This window comes from Colius striatus, chromosome 1 (genome assembly GCF_028858725.1).
Source record: "Colius striatus isolate bColStr4 chromosome 1, bColStr4.1.hap1, whole genome shotgun sequence".
Classification (NCBI taxonomy): domain Eukaryota; kingdom Metazoa; phylum Chordata; class Aves; order Coliiformes; family Coliidae; genus Colius; species Colius striatus.
Window position 1 is genome coordinate 20268555 of NC_084759.1, and position 20931 is coordinate 20289485.

Sequence of the window (20931 nt, forward strand, 5' to 3'; positions counted from 1 at the left end):
TTAGGACACTGTCCCTCAGCTGCCCCATGGCACTTGAAGAAGGAGATGAAGGAACCCCTTAGCATGAGACCAAGGCTTGGCCTTAGGAATGCTCTTTCTCTTGTATCTTGAACAATATTTGCAAAAGCCAAGACGGGCCAAGTCTTGCCCTTAACATGGGGTTACGACACTGAAGTCAAACCAAGTGTTAAGAATATTTTCATGATTTGGTGATTTCTATTTCTTTGAAGGGTAGTTGGGCCTTCATTCTTCATAAATAGTGCCCAGACCAACTAATTTAAGGGAAACTTCTCTGGTTGTAGAAGTGGATTTGAATCATCATATGATACGCAAATGAAAAAGAATTTAATTTGCTGAGAGCCAAATGCATGATTTTTGTCTACTTTCTCTTTGTGTTCTATAGAACTCAACTAGGATAGATAGAAACAATTAGATATGACAGTCACTAGGCCAAAAAATAGCCTACATTATGAGATGTCATGCTGATAGTCAAACCAAATTTATTGCAGTCTGCTTTGTGTTCAGTGAACTCTGTTAACTGCTGGACATGAGTCAAGTCATCTAATAGGAAAGGCATGTGGCATATGGGCTAGAGAGGCTTGGTTCATGGAGAGTGAGGTTGCTGGAATTGCTGTTTACAGCACATGTGATGAGTTACTGTCAGCGAGAGCTCTTTCTGTCCTTCAGACAGTGTTTGCATTTGTTGCTCTGCACTATCACTGTCCTGGAGTTTCAACCTTTCCAGGACAGTGATTCAGGGATAATCTGTCACCACTGTGGCAATCATTTCTTTATTCTGATGGTTTTGTTGATGTATATTAGCCATCCTGTTCACTGGGGTGCTTGTAGCTGTCTAGCTTTCACCAAGCCCATCAGGTTTTTTAAAATCAGACTGAAAGACCATGTAGTTAATGGCTATTCAGCATAAAAGGGGAAGGCAAAAACCAGCAAGAAGGATAAAATCAGCAGGCAGATGCACAAACAATAACAGCTGTTATCAGTGACAGTAACAAAGGCCAGAGCTCTTGGTAACAGGCCACGAAAAGAATCTCTCAGATGTGTCCTTGATGAAAGTGAAAGAGGGCTTTCTAACTGATGAGAAGGAAAAGAAGTTGCTACTGGTCATGTAGGAAGATTCAGGCTTTACTGAGAGTACTGACTGGACTCAAATAGAATTTTGGTGGGATGTTTGGAGACAGGATAAAAGACAGGAAATGGAATGATCAAGGTGGATGGAGGAGGAAAAAAGCATGGAAAAATTAAGATGGAATAAGGGATCAGTTTCATTTAAACCACCTACTGGGCAGCACGCTTGTCTGGCCAAAGTCTGTACATGGTCACTGTGGTGTGTTCTATGCCTGTTCTGAATTATTCTTGCGTGGGCATACTCTCTGTTCTGTGTGTGGATCTATGCCTGCTAGAAAACTTCAGGCTGGACTAGGTGGTGAGAACAGGATGTCTGCAGGCACTGAATACTGGGAATACCACAGATCTGTAGAAGCTGGATATGGGAGAGACATAGGTCAGGAGATGAACACTTGCACAGCTCTCCCTGGTAGCTCGTGTGTGTGGCCCGCTAGTGAGCTTAAGCATGCAGAACCAGCAAGCAGGAGGAGATCCAAATCTGGCGAGACCCAATATCAGAGCTGGAAGCTGGATGAAAGGACACAATGGTGTCTGGGCTTGGATTCTGAACAGATGTGAGGTCTGAAATTTAGTCAGAGGAGCCTGCAAATATGTGTCTTTGTGTGTGAACTTTAAGCCTGATTAACCAGAGTAGAGTACAGGATCTAAGCCAGCTTTGTTGTTTGAGTTTTACATAGGTACTGGTGCTGCATTCCTGCATGCTGTTTTTGGATGCTGTTTTCCTGTGTCTTTTGATACATGTGTGGCTGGTCATGTATATTGTACGTGTGCCTGTAGGAAATGCACACTCAGTTATTGTACTTGGCTACTGGCTGGATTTGAAAACGGGAGAGTAGCAGCCTGTCATCTAGCAGACCGAGAGGAATGCTGTGAATGCCAAAGTCTGCAGGACTGACTACCCCAGCACAAAAAAAGGAGAACTATGTCTGTTGCCTTACTGTGCAGACGGGGAACCTTTCTGCTGTCTTAATGAAAGTTTCTCTGTGTCATGTTCTGGACCAGCTTTGGTGATGGGTTCTCTGTGTGTACTCTAACATGAATCACATTGTTATGGAGAGGTTGGGTTTTTAAAATGGATGATAGCTGCTATCTAGGGAATAAGGAGTAATATGAACTGAAAATGGGACAAGAAGGTGTGGAAGAGAAAATTACATTGTTTTCTAGAGCCCTGACTGGTATCTTCCTCTTCTGTTTAGGAATAGTCTGTGGTGTCTGGTACCTGTGTGTCATCAGACCACAGGGATTATGTAAAATTTTGGTATGGACACATAATTACTGAACTGTCATGTGATATTCTGGGTACAGTTAATTCATCACAATGTTTTGCATAAATTTGAGCTGTGAGTTTCTACTGTTGCAACAAAAGGTACTTTTCTATAAGGACTAGCATAATATATTCTTAAACCCTATATCTCATTTGCTATTAAGTGGCAGACTCTGACCAGTTGTCTTTGATCTGTCTGGGACACAGTTCATGTTCTCAGTAGCAAGCTGGATAGTGCAATATTTTGGCTTGGTGACTAAACCAGTGTTTGTAACTCACTGTGGTGGTTTAGCCAGGTGCCCACCAAGTCATAATATCACTCCCCCTCCTAAACTGGACAGGAGAGAGAGAAAAATATAATGAGAGGTTTATGAGTTGAGGTGATAAGGACAGAGAGATTGATCATCATAGGCAAAACAGACTCAACTCGGGGAAAAAAAAAGGTTTGATTTATTAAAGGAACAGTAAGAATATGGAGATGTGAAATAAAACCAAATCTGAAAACACCTCCCCCCACCGTTCCCTCTTCCCAGGACTCTCCTTTCTTCCCCCCCAGCGGTGCAGGGGATCAGAGATGGGGGTTGTGATCAGCTCGTTACAGATGGACTTTGCCACTGCTTCTTCTCGGGGAGGCCTCCTCACACTTCCCACTGCTACACTGTAGGGTCCCTCCCCACGAGAGATGGTTTCTCACAAACTTCTCCAGCGTGGGTCCTTCCCATGGGCTACAGTTTGTCACAAACTGCTCCAGCATGGGGCCTCCGATGGGGGCAACTCCTCACACCCTGCCCCAACATGGAGAACCAGGAGAACAGTCCTTCAGGTACTGACTGCTCCAGCCTGAATCCCTCACAAGGTCACAAGTCTCGACAGCAAACCTGTTCTGGCATGGGCTCCTCTCTCCCCGTGGGCTCCCAGGTCCTGCCAGGAACTTGCTCCAGTGTGGGCTTCCCATGGAATCACAGCTTCCTTCAGGCATCCACCCAATCCTGCGTAGGGTCCTCCACGGGCTGGAGGAGTTGTAGAGAGCGAAAAAGTCTCCCTCAGCCTCCTCCTCTCCAGGATAAACAACCCCAGTTGTCTCAGTTATTCCTCCTAAGACTTTTCTCTAGACCCTTCACCAGCTTCATTGCCCTTCCTTTGGACATAGAATCATAGAATAGTTTCAGCTGGAAGAGACCTTTAAGATTAAGTCCAGCCTTTGTTCCAGCCCTATCAACTGCTAGGCCATTTCCGTAAGTGCAGCTGTCTCTTAAACATCTCCAGGGACAATGACCACCTCCCTGGGCAGCCTGTTCCCTTTCAGGAAAGAAATTCCTCGTCATATCCAGCCTGAACCTCCCCTGGCACAACTTGAGGCCATTTCCTCTTGTTCTATTGCTTGTTACTAAGGAGAACAGACTGACCGCTACCTCTCTCCAGCTTCCTTTCAGGTAGTTGTAGACAGCGGTAAGGTCTCCCCTGAGCCTTCCTTTCTCCAGGCTAAACAGCCCCAGATCCCTCAGCCATTTCTCATAGGAGACGTACAAATCCTTTACTAGTTTGGTAGCCTGCCTCTATCCTCTCCAGCACTTCAGTGTTCTCCTTGTAGAGAGGGGCCTAAAACTGGACACAGTATTCAAGGTGTGACCTCACCAAAACTGAGTACAGGGGAATGAATGATCACCTCCTTGCTCCTGCTGACAACACTGTTCCTGATTTAGGCTTTCTTGGCCACCTGGACACACAGCTGGCCCATGTTCAGCAGCTGTCAACCAACACTCCCGGGTCCCTCTCTGCTAGCAGCTTTCCAGCCACCCCTCCCCAAGCATGTAGCACTGCTGGGGGTTGTGGCCCAAGTGCAGGACCCAGCACTTGGCCTTATTGAAGCTCATGGCATTTTGGCTCATGTGAAGTTTGGCACAGCCATCCAGCCTATCTAGATCTCTCTGTAAAGCTTCCCTACCCTCAAGCAGATTGACACTTCCACCCAGCTTGGTGTCATCTGCAGACTTACTAACGGTGCATTCTGTCTCCTCATCCAAATCAATGGTAAGGTTTAAACAGGAGTGACCTCAGTACTGAGCCCTGGGGACACCACTTATGACTGGTCGCCAGCTGGATTTAACTCCATTGACAATAGCTCTTTGGATTTGAACAATGACTCTTTGGACTTGCTTTCCCCATACTGATCTTATGCTTTGTTGGAATGACCAGCATTTACCGAATTCCATGTTTCTTCTTGCAGATCCTGCCTTAAAATTCCTCTTTATAATGTTTTTCAAACCTTGACATGAAGAGGCTTAACATGCTGAAACTCCTACCTTCTGCAGTGATTTGTCATGTTGCATTATCTGCTCAACCCTCTGTCTCCCTGTTTGATCTCTCACTTGAGATAAAAACTCTGTGGTTATAAGTCCTCTTGCTCAAGAAATGCTGCCACACTGAAGACAGCGGTCAACAAGTAGGGATGGGAGTCTTTCAAATGAATCACAGAATTTTAAGGGTTGGAAGGGACCTCGAAAGATAGATGAAATAGAGAAGGAGGAAACATATGCAGATATCTACTGTCATTTTACTGTCTGAGCAATAGCTAAAATGTTACTGCATGTGACAAAGGTACTTGTAGAAAGGAATGAGTTTTCATGTTTACACAACAGGAACAATAAATATTTTTGAAAATAGACTGAATTGCAGAAATAAAATGTTAATTTTCTATTATATATTCTAGTAGTTGTTCCAGTTGCCTATGGCTTTTAAAAAAGTGCCTAGCCATTCCTTTTAATAAAAATGTCATACTTTGTGGCAGACTGAGCTGGCAAGAATTTGTCTAGTCTTGGGTAGTTACACCTGACAATAGTTTGCTTAGATGAAGTTTTTGTTTCTTTGCAGTTGTGTGAGTACAGCAGAATTGCAACATGATGGGTAGAGCTCAAATTGGCTGATGCTGTCTGCATTCAGGTTCTGTGCTGTATCTCAACTGTGGGAAGATTTTTCTTGTGGTGGTTAAAGCTGTAGTTCCTAAAGGAGTTGAGCTGACTTAACGGCTTACTGTTGCTGAAAGTTCTTGCACCTAGCTGTATTCCTTTGCTAGTGCTGGGTCTGCTGTCAGTGCTATGAGTCATTTTAGCTCAGTAACCCAGACTTACTGCCTTTGTGTGACTGCGTTAGTTTTCTCTTGAACTGGAAACCTTTCTGTGGATGGCTTCTGTGAGTGCTATAACTGGTGGGAGGAAGCTGGACCTTCTTCTGTAGGTGGTGGTGACTGTAGATCAAATGAGTCTGTCTTCCAAACCACATCTTCGTTTAACTGACTGCATTGACGGGCTCTAAATGAGTCATCCTATTCAGCCTCAAATGACTGCAACCAAAATGCAAGGTTTTCAGATAACTGAGAGTCAGGAGAAAATTAGATACCCCAAATGGCTCTCTGAAAGATTATAGCCTATGAGAAAGGACAGATGCCACAGCTGGCTGTTTGTAAAGTCTTCCTGATCCAGGATAATAGTGAGGTTTACATAGACTTCATCTTTTAGAAAATGAGTAGAAAGTGAATGCCCTAAGGGTGCTATGACCTGCTTTCATCTTTGGTTTTAAACCAATGACTGGTTCTTTCGTTTTAAAAATGTGCCATTTTCTGTAACTTGCAAATTTCAACTTTTACAGTTTTTATTGTAGAGTATGTAGCAAAGACTAAATATTGATCTTTCCATTCCTTTCAAAGCTTTGGGTATGTGGATATAACTGTTGTGGACTTTCTTTATTTTGCAGTTGCTGCGAGAGCTCAAGCATCCAAATGTCATTTCTCTGCAAAAGGTGTTTCTTTCTCATGCTGACAGGAAGGTGTGGCTTCTGTTTGACTACGCCGAGCATGACCTCTGGGTAAGGTGAATTGTATGTAGGTACTAGCCTTAGAGTCTTAGTTGCAGAAGAGGAACAAGGTCATGGAAGACATACCAGTTTAAAACCAATATAGCCTCTTACTCTGTGTTTGTTTTCAGTACTAAAGGAAAAGCAATGGAAAATGTTGGGTAAGCACGCTACATAGTTAATCTGTGACCTCTTTAAGAAGATAAAAATCTGCATTCCATTCACTGTAGCTAGAAGTCTAGTTAAATAAATGCAGATATAACCCTTCATTACAGCTAAAGTAGAGTGCAGCAAAATACAATTGATTATGGAGGTGGATTCCTTTTTTGCTGAATAGGAGAGTTTAGAGTTTTAGTTACATTTTACTTACATTGCATGAATACATGAAGTGAAAGTAATGCCACTGTATGAAATTGAAATTTTATTCATATGTTGCAGTGGGAAAAGCTTTTTACTCATCTGCTGACATTTCATGTATGTGGGAGGAAGGCTGTTATTTCCTAATTACAGCTTTAGAATACAAACATGTTGGAAGCAAAGTAAATTTAAGATATATGTCATTGTCTTCTGGTAATTTAATATTTATAAGTGTAACAGCCATTTGGAATACTTTGAAAAAATGTATTGAAGTAGCACTTTAAAGAATCCAAAATACCATGCAACTTCTACTTCCCTGAAAAAAAGGTACATGTGTGCCTTGAATGTACATTTCATGCATTGCTTTCAATGGAAGAAGTATTGAAATACTAACCTTAAAAGGTATTAAGAAGTTTTGGATTAAAGGGTACAGCAGAGACAATTTGTAATGAGATGGAAATTTTGATGTGTATGTTCATATAAGAATTGCACTGTACAAATCGTGGATTGTTTATCCCTCTGCAAGTAGTCTAGACAGATGACACAAACCAAAGTAAAATTGATTCTTTTGAAAATGATGTTCCTTGTAGTTGGGAGTAACTCAGTAGTATGTTCCTAATAATTAGTATGTTGGTTTTCCTTAAGCTAGACTGAATCAAAGATATTTCTTCCCAGAAGATGTCTTATAAGTTCTTGATACTTGGTGTTGATATTTTGTTACCAAAATAAAATTAGAGATAAAAAAAGTTATTGAACAGCTGAAATGTTGAGATATTCTGAAGACTGATTTACAAAAACAACCAAACAAAATAACATCTTGAGGAAATGGAGTAAAGGATTGTTTTTAATCTGGAGAAAAAAACAAGCACATACCTTTTTTTCCCCACACTGCCCCCCATGTTTATGATATGTTAAGCTACAAAAGTTTAGGAATATCTGAGTGTGAGGGGTTTTTCGTTTTAAAATGTACTGCAAAGCTTTGTATTTGTTGGGTGATTGTGACTAGTAGTGTGACCTGTTAGGCATTTCTGCATTGCTTCGTACTTAACCACTTCTGTTAATGAAACACTGTCTTCTATCTAAGTACCTTAGGAGTGACCCTTAATTTTGACCTTTGTGCTTATATTCACAAACCTATATAAACTCCAGAACTCCTCAGCTGTACCAGCTCCTGGTGGATCACCGTTTCTAGACTTAGCTGCAGTGACTGGGCTGGCTCTGTGCCCCAGAGAGCCGACTATGGATGAAGTCCTCCAGAACGGAGCATACATATCTAGTGCAGCAGGTCTCAAGCAAACCTGAGAGAAATGCACAGAGTATGTTAGAGCAGGAACAAAAAAGTCCTGGGGAGACATATGTCTTTCCATTTATCTCTGAAGATTCGATTCATTCTGACCACTGCATGAAGAATAACATTTGCTTTGAGTCAGTGGAAGTGGGAGGTGAGAGACGGTGAAACTTGTGGCTCAGACTTGGCTAACTGGGCGGGGACTGTCACCTTTTCAACTATGTTTCTTTCCTCTGTGAAACACCATTTTTACCTTTGGCAAGGCGGGGGATGTGCCTTTTCCTTCCAGGAAAGCCAAGGTCAACACCTGAAGCCAAGGAAGGCCAGCTGCATGGAGCTGGGCTGCAGCAATAGAGAAAAAGCGAATTATCAAAGGAATTCGAGTAGTTGGGTATCTAATTAGCACCTGTAATATGAAATCTTAGGAACACAGGAAGAACAGGTGATAGAATTTTGGTGCTAGGTTTTAGATGAAGAAGATTGAGGCTCTTTTGGTGATCACAGAAATGTTAGCTGTTACAGAAAAGAAGCATGAATACATGGAAAAGTTTGTTCTAGAAATCACCTCTCAAAAGGACACAAACAGGGACACGGTTGCCATGACCATGACACACCTTATACTATTGAAGTTAGTGGCACCCGGGACTCAAGTGCTAAGACAACATATCCTTTTCGACTCCTCGTTGTTGCTTGTTGTTGTTTCCTGTGTAGACACTTAAAATAGTTAAAGTTTTGTTTCCGTGTCTGGCTTGGTGGCTGATTTTCAGATGGACAGATTTATAGCTTTGCTCTGTCAACAGCTGCTGTTTTGAGAGTACTGTGCTTTAAAAGTATAATAACTAAAGAAGGAATAAATCTGGGTGTGTAGTTTAAAACTCCCAATACAGTTTTCTAGACTTTGTCTGGCATTAGGTGTTGAATATTACAGTGTCATTATTACTGTAGGAGGAAACCTAAAAGTAAAATGTTATGATTTAAACTGAGCTGACAACAAAAATCGCACGTAGTCACTCCCCCTCCCCCCTCCTCACACCTCCCATAGGATGGGGGAAAGAAGAGGGGAAAAAAAAATCAAGACTCGTGAATTAGGATAAGAAGAAGTATCATAACCAAAAGAGAATATAACAACAGTAAGATAAAAATATAATAATAGTAATTGCAAAAAACACCTCAAACCAAAACAACTAAAAACAAGTGGCGCACAGTACAATTGCTCACCACTTACTGCATTTGCTGGCCCATGCCAGAGCAGTGATCCCACTCCTGGCTCACTCGCTCTAGTTTATATACTGGGCATGATGTTCTATGGTATGGGGTAGTCCTTCAGCTAGTTTCAGCTGTCTTGGCCATGCGCCTTCCCAGCTTCTTGTGCACGTACTGACTTTGCCTCCCTGCCCCCAACTGCTCTGCAGTCCACTCAGAGGCAGGCAGGGTGAGAAGCAGAAATAGGAATTGGGTAGTGCACTTTTAATTCTGTGCTGTGATATACAAGATACCAGGCTATTGTAATGAAAAGAGCCTACAAACACAAATCCCCCTGAAACCTCAAAGATCCGTGATCTGCAAGGGAATTTGCTTTGATGGTTGTATTGGTTCTGTATTTCTTATACCACTATGGGAGAGTGGGTGAGTGAGGGGGTGAGTGGCTGTGTGGGGCTTAGCTGCTTAGAGTCAAACAATGGCAACAATTGATGTAATTTTTGACAAACTTGGGGCAGTGGTCACTTGACCTTGGATGATAATAATTTTCTAGTACTTAAAGGATATGTTTCCAATTTTGAAAATGAATGATGAAGCGTTGGAAAAAAACTCTAAGAAGTCTGTGTAAGGAATTGCTGGCTATCTTTGTGTGTAATGCTGTAGATAAAACATTACACTTCTTTATTTTGATTTCTTTTTCCCCTTTACAGCATATAATCAAGTTTCACAGGGCTTCTAAAGCAAACAAGAAACCAGTTCAGTTACCTCGGGGAATGGTGAAGTCACTGTTATATCAGATCCTAGATGGTATTCACTACCTGCATGCTAACTGGGTGTTACACAGGGATTTGGTAAGTGGATCTGCAATGGGTTTTAGCACTGGGATGATAATTGAGGGCAAGGGTTGTTTTTTATGAAAAAGGGCTATGAAACAAAAACCTTTGTGCTAAGGGCATGTACTACTAAGTATATATTTTTATGCTGCAGTTAGCCTGGATTGTAGAATGAATTTTAAAAGCTGGCAATGATCTGATATGCTTATGACAGCAAAGTATATCTGATGGCTGTTTTCCTTTTTTGATTTTTTTTTTTAAAAACCTGTTTGTAAAGGTGTTCATTTAAATAACAGGCACGCTGAGGTTCAGAAAGTGCCTCTGGTAGTATCACTGCAGGCAAGATAAATAACTAAATGTGGCATGTGTGTAGGTGGGGGAGAGGATGATTGGCTGTAAGAAATGCTGAAAAAATAAAACTCCTTAAGATGATGAGTTTTACTTATGAAGGCCATTATCTTATCCTAACATTTTTTATCTCTCAGAAAAATAACCATGCCAACTTTTGAAGACTTCTGCAAAGAAACTAATATTTATACAAACTACAGTATAAGTAAAACATTTTGAACTCAAGTTAGTATTTCTTAACCAGCAAATTCTATTAAAGGTTTTGAATTGGTGCATCTAACTAGTTCTAATATATTTGCCTTGGAAATATGCCCATAGCTAGTGGGACTGATTCTGTCGTCTTAAAATTGGGTAATTTTCCTGATCCAGTTATCTATAATTCTTCTTAGAAGTAAACTGAAAAAAAAAAAAGCTATCAAGGGATAATGCCATCTATATCTGATGCTTCTAATTACTGTAATTTTGGTAGTGCATGAGTATCATCAATTTGACCTTTCATCCCCATGAGACTGTATTACCACTGCTATTGGTGCAGTAAGTCTGGCTTCCTTACCACTCTTCCAGAGTCAAGTTTCATCTTTGAAATAGCTTTAGTCATGTTCTTGGAAATGTAGTCAATGACTAGTTATTTGTCTTCTCTTTTCAAGCCCAATAAATAATTTTACAGAGTGCCAGTCTCTGTTTCAACTGGTGGGAAAAGATTTATATTTGATAATAGCACTTTCAGAACTGAATTAGAAGAAAGCTTTGCTTTATTAAAATAATTGTATGGATGTTGTTTCTTATTAGCTACTGGCTGTAAAAATGGAACAGAAGCCTCAGCATTGAGGGTAAACAAGATTGTGGGGGCCTTGTCATGATACATGAAATAGTGGAGCAAAACATAATTTAGAAATGTGTAATGCAAGTTACTACTTAGATACACTTTGTTTTAAAACAAAATGTCATGTCTTAATTGAATGTTCTGCCTGCAATGATAGTCTTCAGTATATTTTTAGGAGATATACAGAAAACAAATAACCTGTCATCAAGAATCTAAATTTTTTAGATGTTTTACTTTCTGTAGTTTCGTAAAATTTATGAACTTAAGTGTAATTGAGTTTAAAAAGAAAACCATGCATGCTGTTCACTGGATGGCTCAGGAGACTGGTAATTTATTGCAGAGCCTTTCACATCTAGGTCTGTAGCTCAAATGGAGTTTTAAGTTGGCAATTGTGAAAAACTATTATCGTCTCATTTTCTGACCTATGTGAAATGAGTTGGTGGTCTCAGTCCAGCATGAAGTTTTCTTCCAGTAGAAAAACCACCATCACAATTGGCTATCCTTTGATAATCTGAGGAAAAGACCAGAAGCTTGAGGCAGAGTCTGAGAGGTCTTCGCACTGGAACTTTGTCGAGCCATGTTGGTGAGAATCCTATAAAAGCTGTGCAAAGGCTGCCTGGACTGCCTTTTCCATGGCATCCTTCGGTTCTGTCCTTTTGAAACCCTTCAGTTTGAGATGAATTTTAGAAGGCACCTGTTTCATGAAGAAGAAAAGACAGAGTTGTGTCTGTCAGATACATTCTTCCTTTTGTCAAGATCCCTGGGAACAGCCTGAGTAACAGAAGGGCTTCTACGTAGTGTGTTGTCTTAGCAAGATGGAGGCATATTGGTGCAAAGTTAAGCTTGCAAGTTGAGACTTCAATAGCAGGTATATTCTGATCCAAAGCAAAACAACTGACACATTTGTTCTTAGATGTGCATTTTGATTCCAGGATACTTGTAATATTAACTGTTGGGAATATTGGTGTCAAATCACCAATTTTAACTCCTGATTAGATGGCTGGACAGATTTATTATGTTTCTTCTACTGCTCCTTTAAAATTATAGGCATTGTTGTAGTTTCTAAATGTCTTCCATTGATTTAAAACTGTACAGATGGACGAATACAGTTGCTTAAGTAACTTGCTTGCTTTCATTTCATATACTAGCTATTAAACGAGTGATGGTGCTTGGGGATGATAGGAACCTAAAGAATATGGTACTTAGGCAGAGAAATCTGTTCTTTGCTACTTCTCTAGCAACATCTTATCTCATAGATAAGGATTTTTTTTAAAGGGCAAGTAAACTAATGTCATAGGAAAGTAATTGCCTTCCATCTAAGCGCAATTTTCTGGTTTGAGGTTCTATTTGGTTTTTCTTTTTAAGATACCTTCATCAAGCTAGCTTCTAGGTAGGCAATGTTTTGATTTTTTTGAGACCTTGACTTCCGAAATCAGAAACAAAATGCGGCATAAAGTAACTCTCTTGCTAGCATACATAAACCAGACACTAAAACTTACTCCCTATTAAAATCATATAAACTTAGACTGGAAATTGTCCTCGTAATGGTGGAGTTGAGGATTTGTGTTTAAAGAGAGGGGATTGGACTAGATGATTTCTAGAGGTCCCTTCCAACCCCTACCATTCCTGTAAGATTTTATGAAGTGAGTATATTCTGTGTGTGACAGTAAAAATTGTAGGAACATAATACTTTTCTATTGTGTTTTTTCTAGTTGTAGCTTGTCTTTTACAAAGGAAATGCACAGAAGTCTTAGCAATAACTGTTTAAATAGTTAACAGTTTGTTGTTTGTGTATTTTTCCTTTCACTGGAATGAAAGCCGATTCACCATTTCCATCAGAGCAAGGAGGCTGATGATTGTATTTGCTATCTCTGAATGCTGGTGTTTGAGTAGTTAGCTTTTCCATAAATCTTTGGAACATGCCAATATATTTTTTTCATCAAATAAATGCCAGCCCTCTTAAAATTTCTTACTTGACTTGCATATTCTTCACTGTTTCTAAATTTCATGACTGAGAGCAATTGAAAGCAGATTGTTTATTCATGCTCTGACTGTAGCAGGAAGGAAGAAAGAACACTTCATGTAATTACCACAAAGTGCATCAATTATAGTTTTAATAATATTTTGAATTTAGTTATCAAGTATGCTTGAAATATATTGCATTTTGCTGACTTATTTTCCTAGTATTTTTTTCCATGTTATGGTATCCAGCTATCTGGCTTTTTTCTTTACTCAAAGTTCTTACTTCACACTAAAAATAAGCAGAAATTGAAGACTATGATCTGTTTTCATCAACCTGCAAGATCAACAGCAAGAGAAAAGAGAGGATGAACTTTGCAGCATGCTCAGAAGATTTCTTCAAGTAATAGGCTCAAAATAGAGATCTTTTTGCATGATATAGCAACATCTATGCCATACCTGTTAGACTTTAAAAGTACATCTTTCTTCAGTACCAATTTGTAGTTGTCCTGTCCACAAATAGGGATTGACTCTGAGCTAAGAGATCAGCACCCCTCCGCTGGTTTTCTGTGGTGGCAATAATAGTAGTCTTTGATTTGAATTAACAGTAGATTTCACACTGAAGCTATTTAAAGTGCTCATGTTGTGCAGCAATGCTTAAAAACATACCATCATCCCCAAAAAAACCTTTACAACTACTCAAAACAAAAAAAAGCCCAAAGGAAATCTCACAGCTTTTACTGGTTGTAGTGCTCTCTCTTACCAAAGGAACAACAGTCTCTTAGCCTTTTTCATTAACACCCATGTCCTAGTTAGTCTGGGATTGTGTTGCTGTGGGTGTGACCATTTTTGGACCAGCCCTAGCACAGGATACTGCAGCCTATTTATAGAATCATAGAACCCTAGGGTTGGAAGGGACCTTTAGAGATCATCTAGTCCAACCCCCTTGCAGAAGCAGGTCACAATGTATTGCTAGTGTGCAGCTCACTTTAACTGCTGCTACTGTGGGAGGAGCACTGTGTTTTAATAAATTTTCAGGCAGATGACTTCAGTAGAGTTAGAATGTAGCTTCCTGGGGCCTGGATTCTTCCTGAGGATACCTGCTGCCACGTTTAGGATTAGCGGCAACATTAAAGGTGTTATTTTAATAATAAATGAGGAGAAGCTGCTGCCAGAGTGTGTTTTTGTTAGACAACATCTTTGACTTTCCAGTCACTTTCCAGGCTCTGGCTGTGAATCATTTAAATATGTGCTTTAGGCAAGGTTAAGTATATAGAACTTTTACCCTGGCAATTTACCATTTTCCGTATTAGAGCTTTTGGATCCAAGGATGTCTCCCTCATCAATATTCACGGATTACTTAAGAAATACAGGAATGCTGTAGTGCTTAGAAAACTGTGGTCACATGAAGAATTGAACCTAATTGCTTAAAACTAAAACATAGAAAAGCTATGCACATAGCAGCTTTGGAAAACAGGGTGCCCTTCCACCCTGTTTTACATATAAACAGGTAATAGGCATTATTTCCCAATAAGCTTTTTAATGACTTACTGATGATTTGCATTTAAAGGAGAAAAAAACCCCAAGCAACCAAATGCAATCACTGTTTTGGTTTTCAGCTGTTGCATTTCCCAAGATTTTTGTTTCCAAGGTGTTTCTCATTATGTAAGTGTGTGCTTTCATGAGATCACAAAAGAACAATGTGTTTGGCAGAACCTTGTTTTCTTGCATAGGCTGTAAAAACATGTTTTCCTGTAATTTGCTGTAACTGTAAATATCCTATAGTGAAAATAACATCTATCATTTCTTCATACTCCAACTTACAGAGAACATGACTACTCCCTTGCCTGATTTTCTGAGTATTTTCTTCATTTTAAACTTTTAAACAACTAATCAAAGTGTAGAAATGATCAGAAGAGACTGCAAAACTTAAGTATTCAGTGCTCATGCTGGTGACTTAAAAAAACCCCAAACCAAGAAACAACCAAACCACCCCCCCCACAAAAAACCTCTAACCCAAAGAAACTTCTTTTTGTATGAACTACTGTGCAAATGAGAATCTGTTTGACTGACTTTCTTCTTCAATGTTGTTGTTGGCAATAGCCAACCTTTTATTAGGTCAAAGCTTGTTGAGTAATGTCTATCAGCTTTGTACAAATGCAGATTTGAAGCTGGAAGTAGAGAGTCTATTGCTGCAGTACTGCCAGATGTCCAATCAGAAAAGAAGGTGGCATACTGCTTAGAGATCTTTGAATTCACTGTAAGAGAAATCTATAGAGATACAAAAAATAATGTCCTTTATTTTAGCATTGTGAGGCCACTATCTTGGAAAGGTCATAGCAATCAGGGGAGCTTCCTGGGGAGGTAAAAACACAAATGTCACTCCAGCCTGCAAGAAAGTAAGAAGGAGGCTCGGGGAAGTGACATGCCACTCACTCTTACCTTGATCACTGAGAAGGTGATGGATCAAATCCTCCTGGAAGCCAATTCCAAACATTTGGAAGACATGAAAGTGATTGAGAGTAGTCTGCATGGATTTTTGCAAGGGAAATCATGCTTAGCAGACTGAAATCCTTCAGTGTCTAGCTTGATAGATGGGGGCAGACCAGTGGATGTGGCTTACTTAAGTTTTTCAATGCTGTAGCCCATAGCAACCTTTTAGTCAAACTAATGAAGTACAGACTAGGTGAGTGCACAGTGAAGTGAGGTGGATTAAAAACAGGCTGAGTTGGTGATCTTGGAGCATTGTGATCAGTGGTACAAAGTTGAACTGAACACAAATTCCATAGTCGGTGAAAACTTCATCAAAGTGGTACAAGGTGCAAAAAAAGAAACAGAAAAAATAAGGCTATTAAATTAAACACTAGATGTCTTCAGGGACAAATGAGTACAGCAGAGATAAGTTGTTGTGTGATTGTTGTTGTTTTAGTGAGATACTTTTCAATTACCTGCTGCAGAATTGTCAAAGACAAGAAGCAATGGAAGTAGAGTATTTTTTCCTGATACTTCTGTGGGCTAACAGGTAGTGAAGAACTCTTGCAAAAGGGGAACTGCAAATTTGAGGCTGAAAGTAATGTAGTTTTCTTCATATGGCTATAAATGCTCTTTTGAAGAGTACTGCTTTTGTTTCCTCTCTCCTCCTAGAGCCCTTCTGTGCCAGTTAAACTATTTCAGGACTGATATCTGTAACCATTCGTGTCTTTACCATACAGGGTGTCAAGGCAAGCTTTTGCACTGCCTTTCATCCAAAGTTAATATAATTGTTGTGGTTTTGAGAAGTTTTTCCATGTCTGATATAACATACACTTAATAATGGCCCCTGAAACAAATGTGTCCACATAATTGCCTATTGATTTCTAATGAAAAACAAGGTGGCTCTTTAGAGTTTTAGGTAGGAGAAATGATACTGATGCTACTCTGTTCTCTTGGAAATATAGCTGGAAAAATGCAAATTATGTTGCCTGATCCACAATAGCAAAACCTTTATGTTGGTGTGGTGGTTTAGCCCTGGCTGAGTGCCAGATGCCCACCAAGTTGTTCTATCATTCCTCCTTCCTAAACTGGAGAGGAGAGAGAGAAACATAACAAGAGGTTTGTGAGTTGAGATAAGGACAGGGAGATCACTCAGCAGTTAGTGTCACAGGCAAAACAGACTCAACTTGGGGAGAAATGCTTTGATATGTTAATGAACAATGAAAACAGAGCAAGGAAATAAGAAATAAAACCAAATCTTAAAGTACCTCCCCCCATTCCTCATTCTTCCCAGGACTCTCCTTCCTTCCATCACAGCAGTGCAGGGGATGGGGATTGTGGTCAGTTCATTACAGATGGACTTTGCTGCTGCTTCTTCTCAGGGAGAGGCCTCCTCACACTTCCCACTGCTACACTGTGGGGTCCCTCCCCATGGGAGACAGTCCTTCTGGAACTTCTCCAGCGTGGGTCCTTCCCATGGGCTGCAGCTCCTCACAAACTGCTCCAGCATGGGGCCTCCCATGTTGGGGCAGCTCCTCACACCCTGCCCCAACATGGGTCATCCACCGGCAGAACAGTCCTTCAGGTACCAACTGCGCCAGCCTGAGTCCCTCACAAGTTCTGACAGCAAACCTACTCTGGCGTGGGCTCGGCTCCAAGGTCCTGCCAGGAACTTGCTCCAGTGTGGGCTTCCCACAGAGTCACAGCCTCCTTCAGGCATCCACCCACTCCGGCGTGGGGTCCTCCCTGGGCTGTGGGTGGATCTCTGCTGCTCCCCTGTGTCCTCCATGGACTGCAGGGGCACAGCTGCCTCACCATGGTCCTCACCACAGGTCACAGGGGAGTCTTTCTTTCAGTGCCTAAGCACCCTCCTCCCCCTCCTTCTCCATTGACCTTGGTGCCTGCAGAGATGTTTTCATATTCTCACTCCCTGTTGCTGCTGCAGTTTAGCAACTGTGCAGCAACTTCTTCCCCTTCTCCGCTCAAAGAGGCGTTACCTCAGCCAGGCCTTGGTCAGCTGTAGGTCCATCTTAGAGTTGACCGGCATTAGCCCTGTCAGCTACAGGGAAAGCTTCTTGGCAGGTCTTTGTTTAAAGAAGCCACCCCTGTAGCTCCCCCACTACCAAAACCTGGTGCAGGCAAGACCACTGCAGTCTATCATCTACTGTTGCTGTGTGGCTGTAGCCTGGCTTCTTAAGGACAAAAGGTGGTCTGGGTATGCTGATTTTTTGCTGGTTTCCCTAAGTAACCTTTGTAGCTGTTTGGAAATTTCATATATATTTAGTAAAAAGATATGGTATCAAAATGATCAGTTTTTTTTCAAATTTCATGAAAAACAGATCTCAAATAAAGAATGTGTTCTGGGAGAAATGCAGTTTGGTTTTCACGAAAAGTGATTCACATAGTGCATACCTCTCTCCACTGACTCTGTATGCCTGGTCGTCAAAACTGATGGCAGGATGGGAAAGGAGCTTGAGGATTCTGGATATGGGAAAAACAAGGCACAGGGAAGAGCTAGAATATAAGCAGTGAGAAAAGCAGGAAGAAGATCTTGGACTTGGATACCAAAGATGTGAGCTTCAAGAGCTGCAGCCATCAGAGAACACCTCATCCTATTAAGATGCTCTAGGCTGAAAGATTTTGTGATGAAGAAAATGAATTAATAATACATGAAGTATGTGAAAGACTTTTTTTTTCCAGCAAAGGCTTTTAAGAAAGAATTCGTATTTTGGTCTTTATTGGAATTACTGAAACCTCACAAGTGTCCATTACAGCTTCTCAAAGAGAATAATGACTGATCAGACTGTAATACCCTGATACCCATCAGATTAAATCTGCCAAACTTAAGGACAGCTGCTCTTAACTATGAAGAATACTCAGAAAAGAATAGCACATTTGAAATTGCATGTAATGTATCTCTTGTGCAGGATCTGTGTATAGAAGTATGGAGAATCACATGACAGACTGATGTAAATGGGGGCAGTAAGAATATGGAGCAAAGCAGTGTCGTGGTTTGGCCCAGCTAGCACAACAGCACCACGACAGTTTCTCGCTCGATGCTCCCATTCACCCCCACCCTCGTTAAGATGGCGGAGGACCCAGTGAAATGGGAGTAAAAAGATAAGCAAGATTGTTGTGGATTGAGACAAGGGCAGGGAGGGCTCACTGCCAATTATGGTTCTGGGCAAAACAGACTCTAGTACTCGACTTAGAGAGGAAAGTAGGAAAGTTTATTCTACAAGAAACAGAACAGAATAAAAGCAAAAAGGGAGTAGGATGATGAGAAAATTACAACCAGCACTTTAAGATCTCCCTCCCCCATCCCTCCTTTCTTCCCGGGCCCAGCTCACTGCTCCCGATATCTCTACCTCCTCCCCCCCCAACGGCTCAGGGGGGCAGGGAATGGGGGATGTGGTCAGTCTCTCACAGATGGGCTCTGCCGCTTCTGTCTTCTCAGATGAGGATGACTCCTGGCATTCTTCCCCTGCTCCAACACGGGGTTCCTCCCCCGGAACACAGTCCTTAACAAACTTCTCTGGTGTGGGTTGTTCCCAGCAGCTGCGGCTTCTGCCGATACAGGTTCCCTCACACGGGACACAGTCCTTGGTGAATATCTCTGACGTGGATTCTTCACCGCGGTTGCAGTTTCTGCACTTGCAAGGTCCCTTCCTCGGGACAGGGCCTGCTCCGGCCATAGTGATAAAGAGCCCCTCCTTCGGGACAAGGCCTCCTCCGGCCAAAATCACTGTCCCTGGTTCGGGGTCTTTAAAGAAATGAAAATAAATCTCAGCTTCACCAGTTCTCTCCATAGAATGCAGGGGAGTCTCTGCTACAGTACACCTCCTCCCTTTCATCACTGACCTTGGAGTCCGCATGGTTGTTTCTCTCACCGTTCCTACTCCTTGCACCACCACCAGCCAGAAGAAGAGAAAAAGGGGCAGAAGAAAGAAAAGAAGATGGAGGAAGACACCTCCCCTTCCGGCTTCTTCTTAAAAAGTGATCGTGGAGGCGTCTAATTGGCTCAGCCCCAGAAGTGAGCCTTTTCTGAGCTGGGGAGAGTTGTGAGCAACTTCTTGCAGGAGTCATCTTTGCAGCCCCTTCCCCCTTACTAGAAAAGGCTGTCATGTCAAACCATGACAAGCAGAAAGTTGAATAATTGCAAATTTTTTGTAGGACAATTTCACAGGTCAGGTGTTTGGTAAAATGCACAACTGTTGCTCAAGTAGTGCCTTGTTTAACCAAAAAATGTCAAAGATTTTTCCGATAAATGTTTTCATAAAACTAGGTAGACGGAAGACAAAACCCCAAATTAATAGGGAAAAATGATTTTGAGGGTTATTTTTGATGCCTATATTACTTAGCAAAGCAATAGCACTTATATTTCATGTCAGTGTATGGGGTGCTTGGTTATTTTTGACTATGTGAGGAAAATTTCACTATTAGATTTTGACGGGTTTACTCAAGTAATTCACAAGTGAAGTTGTAGGAGCTTCTTGTGGAAGTTGCCTTCACTGTTTTAACTTCCCAGAAAGTTTGAGGTTTCTATTAATGGTTCTTTGTTAAGCAGCTTTCACAAGAATCTCAGAATCTTAAGGATTGGAAGGGACCTCAAAAGATCATCTAGTCCAACGTCCCCCCTCCAGAACAGGACCACCTAGAGTAAGTCACACAGGAACTCGTCCAGGTGGGTTTTGAATGTCTCCAGAGAAGGAGACAACAACCCATCTGGGCAGCCTGTTCCAGTGCTCCCTCACCTGAACAGTGAAGAAGTTTTTCCTCATGTTTCTTTGGAACCTCTTATGTTCCAGTTTGTACCCATTGCCCTTTGTCCCATCATTCAACATCACTGAGAAGAGCCTGGCTCCCTCCTCCTGACACTGCCCTTTACATATTTGTAAACAGGTGTTCAGAAATGTGATTTGTTGAAAGTCTTTAGTCAGGTACTCAAAATTGACAGTTGAGGGATCCCATTCCTTCATATATACTGAACCTGGCTTTTTCGGTCAGTCATAAATTCATTCAGTATTTGTCCCTGCAACAATCTCAGAGTCTGTTTATACTGCCCTTGAAAGACTTCAGAGAAGATAATAAGTAGTTTGCAAAAGGAATGTGCATTAAAACGTGTGCCAACCATTCTGTCATGTGATGCAAAGCAGTAGAAGAGGAGCAATGTCAGGATGTAGCTGCTTGGATGTTTGGACTGATGGTTGAATAACTATTGTCTTCATAACAAAAAAGAATATTTTTTATGTTTTCTGTAATTCACAACTCTGTTGTAGTGAAGTATTAGAAAATACACTGCTTTCTTCTAGGTTCAGTATCTGAGTATTTTTGAATACTACAAAGGAGATACCTTCCTAGCAAGCACAGTTAGTCTACTGTTTTATCTTGA

The 20931-nt window shown here is 41.2% G+C and overlaps 1 protein-coding gene across 5 annotated transcripts in view; it reads left to right on the top strand.

Moving 5' to 3' along the window:
• Window positions 1-20931, top strand: part of CDK8 (cyclin dependent kinase 8) — an 89388-nt gene that overhangs the window by 34958 nt on the left and 33499 nt on the right. For 4 of the 5 annotated variants that reach the window (XR_009818455.1, XM_061993048.1, XM_061993058.1 and 1 more), the window contains exons 3-4: window positions 6161-6271; window positions 9815-9955. Coding sequence is in view for 3 of the 5 variants with exons in the window: in XM_061993048.1 (XP_061849032.1) it covers window positions 6161-6271; window positions 9815-9955 (252 nt within the window). In the remaining 2 variants the exon portion in view is untranslated. Of the gene's footprint in view, window positions 1-6160; window positions 6272-9814; window positions 9956-20931 lie in introns of those variants that run through there. The other variant, XM_061993077.1, reaches the window with a different exon arrangement.